This window comes from Felis catus, chromosome B2 (assembly GCF_018350175.1).
Source record: "Felis catus isolate Fca126 chromosome B2, F.catus_Fca126_mat1.0, whole genome shotgun sequence".
Taxonomy (NCBI): Eukaryota; Metazoa; Chordata; class Mammalia; order Carnivora; family Felidae; genus Felis; species Felis catus.
Window position 1 is genome coordinate 44552655 of NC_058372.1, and position 13196 is coordinate 44565850.

General features: G+C 48.8%; 1 protein-coding gene and 1 long non-coding RNA gene across 9 annotated transcripts in view; one reads left to right on the forward strand and one right to left on the reverse strand.

The window, feature by feature from the left end:
• The first annotated feature begins 3293 nt into the window (after positions 1–3293).
• On the forward strand, positions 3294–8183 carry LOC123385384. Of its 2 annotated transcripts, none has more exons than XR_006597809.1 (3): positions 3294–3713; positions 4907–5011; positions 5822–8183. It is a non-coding gene; the product is annotated as an uncharacterized LOC123385384 (long non-coding RNA). The 2 variants fall into 2 exon arrangements; XR_006597810.1 differs by lacking the exon at positions 3294–3713 and adding an exon at positions 3735–4430.
• A 2181-nt stretch (positions 8184–10364) lies between these two features.
• Positions 10365–13196, reverse strand: part of ADGRF5 (adhesion G protein-coupled receptor F5) — a 100744-nt gene continuing 97912 nt past the window's right edge. For 6 of the 7 annotated variants that reach the window (XM_006931787.5, XM_023254046.2, XM_006931788.5 and 3 more), the window contains one exon: positions 10365–11754. In XM_006931787.5, the coding sequence (XP_006931849.3) occupies positions 11675–11754 (80 nt within the window). In that variant the 3' untranslated portion in view covers positions 10365–11674. Of the gene's footprint in view, positions 11755–11808; positions 12464–13196 lie in introns of those variants that run through there. The other variant, XM_019830688.3, reaches the window with a different exon arrangement.

A 13196-nucleotide genomic window follows, 5' to 3' on the forward strand; every position in this document is an offset into this window, starting at 1 on the left:
TTCAGATATGTGAGTAAAGTGGGCCGATTCTAGAGAGAATGAGTGCTTTCGTCGGGCAAAGATCCCTTTAATAGCAGAAGCTATTGTCCCCTTTAGGCTACCAGGGAAACTTAATAAGACCAGTAGTTTGGGGAGGGGCGATGTGTGTGTGTGTGTGTGTGTGTGTGTGTGTGTGTGTACATGCGTATTAGAGTCTGTAAGAGATACAGCTAAAAGTCAGATGGGAGAAGACAGTGAAGACAAAACCCATCTTTCTCCACCTTTCACAATTTGGCCAAGGGCTGGTTCTGCAGTCCCAGAGTGGATTGAGACACGGCCTTGTGTTGGGCACAGATTCCCCTGGGCCTAGACAAATTTAGGACAGTTATAACCAAGTGTGACTCAACAGCTCAGTGGAAATCATCAGGAACATTTAAAGCTTTCTGTCCGGTCAAGAGAGTAAAAGGAGAGTAGAAGCATGGGATCACCACCCTCTATTCCCTAAACTGGCTGTCAATCAGAGCTGAAGACAGCCCAGCGCTCTCACAAATGAATCGGAGAATCCAAATAATTCACTTAGCAAATCGGCAGCTGCTTCAGTCTGCATATCACAGGGGACATCACGACGTAGCCAAGTTTATTCGGACAAATGTCTCAATTCTTCACTTGTGTTTAAACGCCACCTTAAAGTACCTGGGTGGCTCAGTCGGTTAGGCGTCAGACTTCAGCTCAGGTCATGATCGCGTGGTTCGTGAGTTCAAGCCCCGCGTCAGGCTCTGTGCTGACAGCTCAGAGCCTGGAGCCTGCTTCAGATTCTGTCTCCCTCTCCCTGTGCCCCCCTCTCAAAAATAAATAAACATTAAAAAAATTTAAACACCACCTTAGAAACATACTTCATTTCTGAGAAATCCTACTTCTCTTCTGTGTGTTTAAATGGCACCCAACACTCCGAAAGTGCTCGATGGATCTCTGGCAAGAGTAAAACAGCATCGCTGGTGACAGGAACCTCATGGAAGTTCGTCTGAATGAAGCCCAAGATTGAAATGGCTGCTCCATTTGGGAAGTCAACTAGGTGGCTAATGTGAGATCTGCTTTCAAGAAAGCAACACGGTGGGAATCCTTTTATGCTCCATCAGAGACCAAAGAAGGAAGTGGACCAACTCCCAAGTTTGCCAGAACACTGGTCATTGTGTCCTGGGCTGGCTCTGTGTGAAATCATAAGGTAAGATTAAGGTTGGAGACGCCTTCCCTTCTCCAAGCTTTCCATCACTACTGCTCTCTCTCTCTCCCATCTTGTGTACTCGGAACTCTCCCTGCTATTGGACTGTACATGCATCGGGTTGCATGAAGAAGCAACAGAGAGAGGTGGCGATGTGCACATATTCCAGGTCAGACCCTCTGCATTCGGTACCTGGCTCCACCATTCTTGAGCTGTGTGACCTTGGGCGTTATTAACTTCCCTGTACTTAGTTCATTCATCTGCAGAATAAAAAGAACGTCTACTCAACCCAAGGTTGCTGTAAGGCTTAAATGAGATTATATGCATTAAGAGCTCAGGGCGGGCACCAAACATGTGCTGAGAACTCAATAAACATTGGCATAGATAGATACTTATCAGCCATTTGCATTGGAGGGTAAATTTTATTTCATTTGCTGTGTACTTCTCTCCCAGAGGTTTTTGCACGGTAAGCCTCATCTCTCCTTGAGATTTGGTTTTCGGTTAGAAGGATGTCCCATAAGGGAGAAGGTGGCAGAGTTATTCTGGAAGGGGGGTGGGCTGTGTAAGCAACATCCCAAAGCATATGACATTGTCCCATGTTCAGAAGTTGCCTGCTCCCTTACACAAGGCCGGGTCAGCATGTTCCTTTGTGCCAAGGATTATTAGCCTTCGTAGCAATTGGTACTGTTTACTTCTTCTGGGTTTTCTTGGATCACACTCTGGTTGGCCAAGCCAGCAGCCTCCTCTTGAACGAGTGTCCAGAAACTAGACCAAAACTCACCAGCTGGCCTCAGCAGTGGGCTGCGTGTCAGAGAGCCCTGGGACAGCTGTGGGTCCAGCGTGGGTGGAAAATGAAAACCCAGCTTGGCAGTAATTTCCCATGGATGGAGTAGAATAGGGAATCAGGTCTACCCTAGTTCATCCTTTTGAAGGTGTATTTGTGGGAACAGCGTGAAGGCCCGGTAAAAAACGGAAGGCATCCGTCTGGCTTCCTCAAACTACCTTCCAGACAGACTGCTGTCTGAAAGGGGAAACCAGGTGATTTCTGGGCTTGCCTTTTGGCTTTGGCTTTGCCTTTGCTTGGGTGCAGAAGATTCGGTCAGTAAGGCGGCGCCTCCTCCGAGGACCACAAGGTGGCGATCGAGCCTCAGCAGAAACCTGTGGGCCCCGCGAGGAACCGCCCCCCCCCCCCCCCCCAACAGGAGGCCAGCTGTCTGTCAACTGCGGAGCCCAGCTGGAGATTCCTGTCGGTTCCGCTTTGACTCGGACAGACAGCTGCGGGAGAGCGCCTCCCGGGCCTGGGCCTGGGAACCGCTCACTGTTCCAGAAAAACATTCCTCCTCGGGAAAGCAAAATCGAACACCCCCTTCCACCGCAACCGGGGGTTGTGGAGGCTGGTTGGCAGGATGGAGGAGGAGGACACGGGATGGCACAAAATGGAAATTGCTTCCCAGAAGGCGGGGCCCGCGACGCTCTTGGAGGTGCTGTTCAAAGGAGGAAGTGAGCTGCGAGGACCGTCTTCCCGTGACTTGCCCCTTCAGTTCCTGTTGCTTTTCATGCTGAGAAAAAGCCTCTTTTTTTTTTTTTTTTTTTTTCCCTGGGCTCCTGGGTGTGTTATGTGTGTTTTGTGACAGTCGGCGGCCTGCCTCCCTGGGACTTGGCTCTGCATTAAAGAATGAAACCCTGGGGCATGATCCGTCTCACCTCTCCCCTACCCCACCGCCCATTTGTGTAGAGGGGGCCCTGGTGACCTTGCAACTCTCTCTCTCTCTCTCTCTTTTTTTAATATAAAGTTTATTTACTTATTTTAATTTTTTTACATGTTTGTTCATTTTGAGAGAGAGAGAGAGAGAGAGAGAGGGAGCAAGAGGGGCAGAGAGAGAGGGAGACACAGAATCCCAAGCAGGCTCCAGGCTCTGAGCTCAGCACAGAGCCTGAAGTCAGGCTCCAGCCCACCAACTGTAAGATCGTGACCCGAGCTGGGGTCGGATGCTTTAACCCACTGAGCCACCCAGGTGCCCCATAAAATTTATTGATTTATTTTTGAGAGACAGAAAGAGAGCGAACGGCGAAGGAGCAGGGAGACAGAGAGAGAGAGAGAGAGAACCCCAGGCAGGTTCCACACTGGCAGCGCTCCACGTGCGGGGCTCGAATTCACAAACCGGGACATCATGACCTGAGCGGAAATCAACGGTCGGTCGGACCCTTAACCCCCACAACCGACTGAGGCAGCCAGGCGCCCCGCCCTTGCAAGTCTTCATCCCAGAGTTTAAAGGTCAAAGGTTAAGAACGGGTAGCTAGAAAATCACTTAGAAAGCAGTAAAGATGATGATAGCTACGTTGTGGGGGACCCCCCACCCACGGGAAATCGGTGTCTGGAGATAAAGGACAGGGGCCTGCCTCGAGGTGGGCTTCAGGGATTGTACCTTCTCGTTCTGTGTGTTCCACAGTCACTGAGCATAGAAAACTCGTGAAGATGGTTTCCTCTCTAGAAGGTGCTAGAAGATAAACTTAGGTATCTGTCTGTACCGGACAGAAGGAGAGATGGGGTGGGGCTGCGGGGGAGGCGGCGGGTGAGTGGATAGAACCCTAACCCTTGAGGTTGGTAAATGGGAAGCAATCTGGTGCTTTCTCGCTGCCCCACTCCTTCAGAATCGCTGAAGGGGACCAGAGAGAAGGGGCGGATACATCACAGGCGTGGCCCAGGGGGCCAGTTCCACTCTCTCAAAGTCCACACTGCTGGGCATCTGCAGCCCCGAGGGGTCATTGATAGGAGCCTCCCCCCGGGGGTCAGGCTGTAGTTGGAGTTTGCTGCTGCTGCTGCTGGCTGGCCTGGAGGAAAGAGGCGCCTGGAGGTCTGCCGCTTGGCCCCATTTGATGCTGGAAAGCGTTACTCAAAGCAGGCCTTCCCTGGGAACCCACTAATCACACTTAAAAAACTTTCCTGCTTCCCCAAACTTTCATCCTCCTGGACCATCCGGTCTCCAGGCCCCGGCTCAAGGGCCCAGAAGGAGTTGCAGGGGAGAGTGGATCCACAGGGGAGCCCGGTCCTCAGAGTTCTGAAGGCCCCTGGGGTGGTGGGACAGGCCTGGGCCTCTCCGGCGATCTTCCCTGTACCGTGGGCGACTTCTGGGCTGTGTGTGCTGGGGACTGAGTCCTGACCTGTGACCCAGATTCTGAGGCAAGGAAGAAGGCCGGACTCTTCCGGGAAGTGTGGACGGTCTATGTGGAGGTACGTCCGCATATGTGCTTTGGGGCCTCGTAGGAAAAGTCATCTTGTTACGTACAGGATTAGCTTGCAGGAGGTCTTTGGAGCCAGTAATTTGTTCAGGACTCATTTCCTCATAGGTACCTCACGAACTGTGACCTAACCTTCCTGATCCAGGGTCCTCCTGATAACCCCCTAGATGCCCAGGGCTTAGAATGCCCCCCTGGAACCCCATTGGAATCACCAGAACTTAATGCCCCTCCTTACAGCTGTCTGTGGGCAGCCTCTATCTGCCTTTCAAAGAGATATTGGGAGTAATCTTTTGTTTGAATGCTTGACAGGCTTACGAAATCTGTTTTTATGTAAACGGTGCTTTGTAAGCCTGACCACAGCCTTGGGAGGTAATTAGAATGATCTCCAGGTTTTAGGTGAGCGAACCAAAGACCAGAGAGGTTTAGGGGAGGCTCGGGTGAGCGAGGAATCGTGTGTTTCTGTTCTAGGAGCCGTGTTCTTTCTGCTACACCATACTGACGAGACAGCAAGCTCCTTCCCCAAGAAAGAAGGCTGATGGAGGTTCCAGACACTTCCTCCTTCCTAAGGAAGAGGTGTAACTGTGATTTTTTTTTTTTTAGTTTATTTATTTATTTATTTGGAGAGACAAGAGTGGGGAAGGGCAGAGAGAGAGAGGGAGAGAGAGAGAGAGAGAGAGAATCCCAAGCAGCCTCCAAGCTGTCAGTGTGGAGCCTGATCCAGGGCTTGAACTCATGAACCATGAGATCATGACCGGAATGGAAATCAGGAGTCAGGCACTTAACCGCCTGAGCTGCCCAGGCACCCCAGAGCTGTGATTTTCGAAGGCAAATGCCCCATGCTTGTCACAAGTCTCGGAGGAGAGTTTTGAACGGTGTGGCTTTCCGGCCAACTTGGAGGGGCAGGGGTGACAGAAGAGAGGTATTTGGGGCCTTATGGAGCTCTGCCCCCTCCCCCCTGCCCCAATGTGTGCAGGGTCTCTGCACAGACCAGCACGGGTGGTGTGGTACGGGTTTTCTTTAAATTCATTCTGCTGCCTTCCTGTCGGCATACACAAGGCGGAATAGCAGAAAGCCTTTGTCTCTGGTTTATGCTCTAAAGCTGCGTTGTCCAATGCAGTAGCCTCTAGAGACGGGCGGCTGTTGAACACTTGGAATATGGCTGAGCCATTTGGTTAGTGTGAGATGCACACTGGCATTTCAACACTTAGTACAAAAAAGAGAGAAAGGAATGTAAAATGTCTCATTAACACATTTACATCAATGGCATCTGGAAATGACAGCGTTTGGGATATACTCAGTAACATAAAAGCATTATCGCGGTTAATTTTACCTACTCCCCTTTTGTAACTGGGCCGCTAAAAGTTCAAAATTCTCACGTTCTAGTTCCTCGAGACAACGCAGCTTACAAGGTGTTACCGAATAGTTCAAAGGAAGCTGCGTTCATGTTCACGTAAAGTGTTCATAGGAAGCCTGCTTTTCTTCCTGTTTATATGAAGAAAGTATAAACGTCGCAAAGCTGGGGTGGGGGGAAATCTTCAAAACACAAAAATAAACAATCTTCCTTCTGAAAGATGTATACGTTTTCTTACAAAGGAAAAAACTCGGTGCAAAAGAGCAGGAAACTCCAGACAAGTTGCTGTGACCCGTAAGAGCATATGAGAGATCTGTGGGTTTATGGAGGATGAGATGTTCCCAGTCCTGGGTGTGAACGACAGGCTCCCAGTGTCATCACTGCACGGGGAGCCTTGAAGGACGAGAAAGTGCCCAGCACAGGAGGAGCACTTCGGCTTTATTTTAATTTTTAAAAAATTTTTATGTTGATTTTTGAGAGAGAGAGAATGAGTAGGGGAGGGGCAGAGAGAGAGGGAAACACAGAATCTGAAGCAGGCTCCAGGCTCTGAGCTGGCAGCACAGAGTCCGACGTGGGGCTCAAACCCACGAACTGTGAGACCGTGACCTGAGCTGAAGTCAGATGCTCAATTGACTGAGCCACCCAGGTGCCCCGGCATTGAAATACTTGAGTCACAAGAGCCTTATTACTGACACTGCCTGAGAGACCCTTTAAAGCGTGATTACTGTTATGGATAAAGAAACATTTTCAGGTCACGGATCCACAGCTAATGCCTCAGAGAGAATCTACAGAGTGGTGTTGGGTCCTTAATGTTGTTTGCTTGTTTAAACAATCTGATGAAATATCTCGTGTGATACTCCCCCATTAACTGTGAGCAGGACCTGTAAATATGATATCACTCCCACGAGTAGATTCCATTATGTGGTAAAGGTGAAGGGATTTTGCAGAGGTAATCAAGGCCCCTAATCACCCGACTTTGAATTAATCACGAGGGTGATTATCGCGGGTGGGCCTGACCTAATCAGGTGAGTCCTTTAAAAGAGGGTCTAGGATCAGAAACTGAAGGAGGCAGGGAGATTCGAAGCAGTACAGAAGTCCTCCTGCTGACTTTACAGAAGCAAACGACCATGTTGTGGAGAAGGCCATATGGCAGGGAATGGCAGGACACCTCTAGATGCCGAAGGCCTCAAGCCTATAACTGTAAAGAACGAATTCCACCGAACAACCGATGAGCTTGGAGGAGAAGCCCAACGTTCCGATGAATCCACAGCCCCGGCTGACAGCTTGAGGTCAGCCTGGGAAGACCCTGAACAGAGGACCTAGTTAAGCCGTGCCCAGACTTCTGACCCACAGAAACCATGCGATAACAAGGCGAGTGCTGTTTTAAAGCCTCTAAGTTTACGGTAACATGTTACACCCCAACAGAATATTAATACAGGGCATATGGGCCCATGTTGCAGAAATGCCTGTTGCTAACAGAACTCATGGGACGCTGTTTTCAGCTGTCGGTGAAAATTCCAACCAAGCCACACACAACTGTTAGAATAGATATTTGTTTAGTTGGGTGCTGAGAGCTTTACTTCAAGGTCCCGTGTTTAAGCCCTCCGTAAGCCTCCAGGATTCACACGCTGCATCGGGGTATGGCTGGTGTGATGGGAGATGTCAGTGCTGCCAGCCAATGGAGCTCTGCTGGGAGCTTCTGGGAGCCCCCCACCCCAAGCCTGGAGAATGGAGTTAAACTCTGGTTGGATTTCCGGTGGGGGAGCCTGAGACCGCAGCACTGACCTACTGCGAAAGAGCAGACAATCTGTATAAAGAGAGTTCCAGGAGATCTCGCTGGGTATTTTCCTGTTACAAGCATGGAAAGCCCACATAGAGTTTGCCGACACACTATTATGACCCGATTTAATATCCCCAGTCATAATATTAGAAACCTATAGCATCTCGTTTCAGAGCTAACGGTTTTCAAATGATGAGACACGATTTCCATGGCCTTTTAAACAATAACACAAGGAAGATAAATCTCCAACCGCAAGCCCCTCCTTTATTTTGGACACTCAGGGAATCAGCCTTCCCCTGGCCTGTGTCACCGATGCTCTTTGGGATGCAGAGTGCCCTTTGACATCAACTTCCCACGCCACAAATAAAATGCATTTCGCCTACACGGGATTTCTGTGACTAGACTTGTTTCCTTTTGGTCTCCCCAAAATCGGTTGTGACTTTCCTTTCCTCTCACCTCAGAATAACTCCCTCCCCTGCATCTGCACTTACTGGTCACTGTCGGCTTCCTCCTCTCCACGTCACTTTTTTTTTTTTTTAGCCTTCCAACCCTGATCTCTCTGCCGTTCTCTACACAAACCACAAAACGCTATCACTTGCCAGTGTGTCTTTTTTTAAAATTCATTCATTCATTATTTATTTAGAAAGAGAAAGCAGGCATGCACAGGGGAGAGGGAGGGAGAGCATCCCAAGCAGACTCCGCACTGTCAGCACAGAGCCCGACATGGGGCTCGATCTCACAAACTGTGAGATCACGACCTGAGCCCAAAATCAAGAGTCAGGCACTTAACCGACCAGGCCACCCGGGTGTCCCACTTCGCAGCGTTTCTCAGTTTCTTAGCAACTTCTATCCTGAAAACCCCATGGATGTTTATTTACCTCTTTCTCCATATATAAGAGATGGGCAGGGTGGGGAGGGGGGGAGGAGAGTAGCCACATGGGTCATTCAAGACGTGATGTGTTACCAATATTCCCAGAGAATATTTCCATAGTTTCTTTTAATTTCTCATTTGCCTTTTTTTTTAAGTTTATTTATTTATTTTGAGAGGGAGGAAGAGAGAGAGAGGCAAAGAGAGAAGGGGAGAGAGAATCCCAAGCAGGCTTTGCACTGTCAGCAGGGCTCGATCTCACACATTGTGAGATCATGACCTGCATTAGACGCTTAACCAACTGAGCCACCCAGGTGCCCGAATTATTCACAAATAATTGCTATTTGTGACTGCTCTGACCTCACGACCTCTGAAGTATTAGCACAGATCCCTTTGCAAGAAACTGACTTACCAGAAGGCCCTTAATGCAAGCAAGTCCTGGCCCATGGAACTTTACCCACTGAGGGAGGTCAGGAACACACACACATCCCACTTTGCCCCATCAGAGCCAACATTCCTTCTCCCTCGTCCTCAGAAATCTGCTGCCAAACCCTTGCAATCCTTGCTGACTGAAAACCAGTGAACGCAGGGCCTGGCAGGGCTCCCGCTTCCATAGGCCTTCCAGATTCATGGGCTGCTCTCTCTCACAATTTTGAATTCTATTGTTTAGTTTAGGATAATCTTGGCAAACCGCAGCGCTTGAACTATGTATCTTGCAGTTGGGCGGAAAACCAGCAAGTATCGCTCTAATTTTTTTTTTTTTATTTTTCATAGGCTTTCTGGAATTTGGATCTGGTATTGTGGCTTGAAAGGTGGAAAGTGCACGCACACACACGTGTGTGTGCTGGGGGTAAGGGAACGTGCTCCAGTGAATGCACGTGGGCAAAGGGCCAAAGCCACATCCTATGGAACTCTGCAAAGGTTCCTGCCATTATGGAGGATCCCCCCCATGAACACAATGATTCCCAAGGTTATCCCTGCTGACGTGGGGGGAAGTTCTATGTTTCTTGTCCCGTTGTGTTTTTGAACGCCCCCTGAGTGCTACGCTTTCCTTGGCTGATCGTGTCACGATGGTCATGCTCACATGTTGTACTATATAACCAAGCCTCCATCATCCCTGCCATTACTACAGGAACCAGCCCCGGCAAAGCCATTACGATCTCTAATTCTCCTTCCATCCATCCTGGAGTCTAGCCTCCGGCTCTGTCTCCTCAGGACTGAGCTCTGCCCAAAGGTGACCATTCCTGGAGAATTGTATAGCTGAATCATTTCCTTTGTGACCATTTCCAGGCAAGCATGGGAGTAGAGGTCTACACCATTTGGGAACACGTAGAAATGAAGAGCTAATTTACTTGAAATGTGATTGGGACTTCTATCTGTCCCACCTCCTTCTCCCCATGAAGAACAGAGAGGCAGAAGTAAGAGTTTTAAACTACAAATAAAAAGAAGGGATGTCAAAGAGTTAAAATATTAAAAAGAAACCCTTGCAACCCTTGAGTTCCTTTCGGAACTCAATAAATAAACGGTTTCTGTGTCACAGCCTCTTGGTTCCTACCTTCCTGATGGTGAGGCCTGTTTTGGTTCTCAGCCCTTACGAAGACCCCGCAGCCCACATTTCCCGAGGAGCCTCACGTTTTTATTGTGTTTTGCTCTCTCTCTGCGATCAGACTTCACTTTGGAATGTATGGTTGCTGTGGCTACAGCCGACTTTAATATGGAGGCGATTTTAATAATAGTTGTATTTTTATGAAATGCACACAGCACGAGAAACACACACACCTGCACCTAATTCATAAACAGTCACCTCCTTGGGAAAAGCTTCACCATCTGCTCACTGAGGTAAAGGGTCATTAGGAGCGTAGACTGAGCCAGCTGTAAAATTTCTTTCCAGAAGATTGCCAAGTGGTCGGAATAAACACAAGTTAGACAATGCAAAACTCCTAACATATATTGGTCTCAGAACTCAAGCACTTAAAGAGCTAATGCATAGGGAGCTACACAACACACCAAGGGCCACGAAATCCACGGTAGCAACAACAGGAACAATAAACCGTGCCATACGATTGTTAAAATCTATTCTATTGTGCCCAGAGAAGTACCTGGTTAAAGCTGTTAAATACAGTATATGACAGGTGGGATCTGTTTTCAGTGCAATATATCACACTTATATCACATTATATCACATTTGGCAAGTGATGGATATAAAAAAATTATTTGTGGCCTTCAAAAAAGTGGAATAAACCAACACGTAAGGCTTTTCCCGATAAACTTTAGAAGATGCAATTAGCCGTTGGGTCTGCTGGGATCTAATAAAGAGCCTCAATCACGCTTCCTCTGCCTACTCGGTCCACTGAGCTCAAACCTTAGCACGAACTAATAGCATCTGTGTGTGTGTTTAGCATCAGGAGAATTACATCTCCTTCCATGCATTTCTTATAAATATTATTATCCACTTGAAAGCATCTTCATGTTACAATTTCCTCCCTGTCTTTTCCCACTGTCCTTTTTTTTTTTTCTCTCTCTGTCCCTCTCTCGTAGCTAAGAAAATACCAGGAAGATACCAGCCTTTCCCCCTGGCTTATTTCAGTTTCCGCTTTGAGCCATTTTTGTATTCTCCATGTGGCAGTGTCTGAATAACTACATTAACATGGAAGTAATGTAGTTTTTAATGTTTTTATCTTTTTCTTTTTTCCTGTTTCCTTCTTTCCTTCCTTCCTTCCTTCCTTCCTTCCTTCCTTCCTTCCCTCCTTCCTTCCTTCTTATGTTTTTATCTTTTTCTTTTTTCCTGTTTCCTTCCTTCCTTCCTTCCTTCCTTCCTTCCTTCCTTCCTTCCCTCCTTCCTTCCTTCTTAGAATTCACTGAAGTCGTTCCTAGGTATTAGCCTTGTACCTAGGAAAGCTTATTTTTGTGTCCAACGTGTGAAAAGGAACAATGCCTCTTTGAAATTCTATTTTACAATACAGACAGGGCAATTGGGCCTCGGGGGACTTGAGCTTCACTTAAATACTATACACATTTAGTATCACACAAGAGGTGGGGGTGGGGCAGCAAATAAACTTAACAATGACTTTGAGTCCGTCCTTATGAAAGAAAGCTTCTTCCCCTCACGAAACAGTCTCTTCAGCATCCGCTCCGGGAAGCCTGTGGAGAAAACAGTTCACCCGTGGCTTTGGAAGGACTTTTTTCAGAGCGCGTCCACTGTCCTTTAAGAAGTCGTATGGGTGGATTTTCCTGTTGTTAGTTGAGCAACGAGTAAGCACTGGATGTATTTTCCAGGGATGAGCTGGTTGTTTCTGGGGTGGAGACGTTGTACGTGCCTGAAAAACAGAGCAGCAGCTCGGCCTTAAGGACGAGACTTCCTGATCACCGCGGTGTGAGCCTCTCCTAATGGCCCAAGGGGAGCTCTAGCCCGAGAGCCAGGGAAGCTCGGCCATGCCTGGAAACACACCCACGCCTGCCCTCCTCCCAGGACCCAGAAGTGCCAGAGAACAAAGCTGTTGTTCTCAAGCATGCGCGGCAGCCCACGAGACAAGCGCTAACTGCTTCACATCAAACCAGCAGCCGGATTTCTACAAAGGCCAGGGACATACGAACTCTGGGCAGCCCTCCACATGCCACCACATGCACGGGCCTGGGGACATCTGTGTGAGGGAACCTCCCTGGCCCCCTGGGGTTGGAGTGACTTGGGAAGGTCTTGGCGGGGGGAGCCAGAGGCTGAGCTGAAAGGTGAGGGCGGCGGTTGGGGGAGGGGAGAAGGGGAACAAGAAACGAAAGGAGAAAATTACAAGGGAAGGAAAGACAGGACTGGGAAAGAAGCAGAAGTCAGGGGATGCTAATGAAAGTGCAGCTGAGGGGGCAGCCACGGAGCAACCACAGGGGCTGGTGTCAGCGGGAGGCGGGGACTGAGCACAGGGCGAGTGAGGGTGGTGTTGGGCAAGGAGGGGACACGGTGCCCACCCTACCATCAGACTGGTGAGCTGCCACTGCTAACAAGGTTTCCATCACTGCCTGGGGGGCCCTGCGGGGCTGCCGACAACATAAACCAAAGTTACAGTGATTACGGGACCCTCGGGTAGGCCAGCAGGGCGCTGCGTTAATGACCTTCGAGGGGTCATTGAATGGCAGTGACTGGAAATCTCAGGCCCTGGGACCTCAGGAGCAGAGCCCCAACTCCACCTTTGACTGGACTGGTTCAAAATCAAAGAGCACATTTTATCGGCCTTGCATATTGTGTCATTCTGATTCGGTAGAATCATTTCGCAGAGTTTTAACCCGAGCGCGAATGGTCAACACGTTCCAGCGACAGTGCTGGCCAAGTGCAGTGGTTGTACTACACCCTGAAGATTTGATAATTTCACACCAGCTGCCATCGGTGACTTGCCAAATCGCAAGTGAAGGTCCTCCGGTTTCATGAGTAACGCATCAGGTCGAAGCAAAAAAACACCAAGTCCTCCGGAGTTTTAACAAATGGTAGGCATTCTCAATTGATTTTATAGGAAGAGCCTTAGTCTGGAATAATGACGCTTTTCTAGATTCGGCATTTGTGAGATCTGTTCAGTTTCAAGAAGCTGGAGGGAGTTTTGGTGCTTATTTTCCTGGGGGTAGGGGCATAGCGGGCAGAGGTTTCAACTTGCCCGACTAGCTGAGACCCATTGCTTAAAGTCATTCACATTATTGATTTTATACCTCCAAGGCAGCAATTTAACTGTGCATGTTCCTAACAGAACAGCTAACTTGGGTGATTCCTCCTCTATGCATG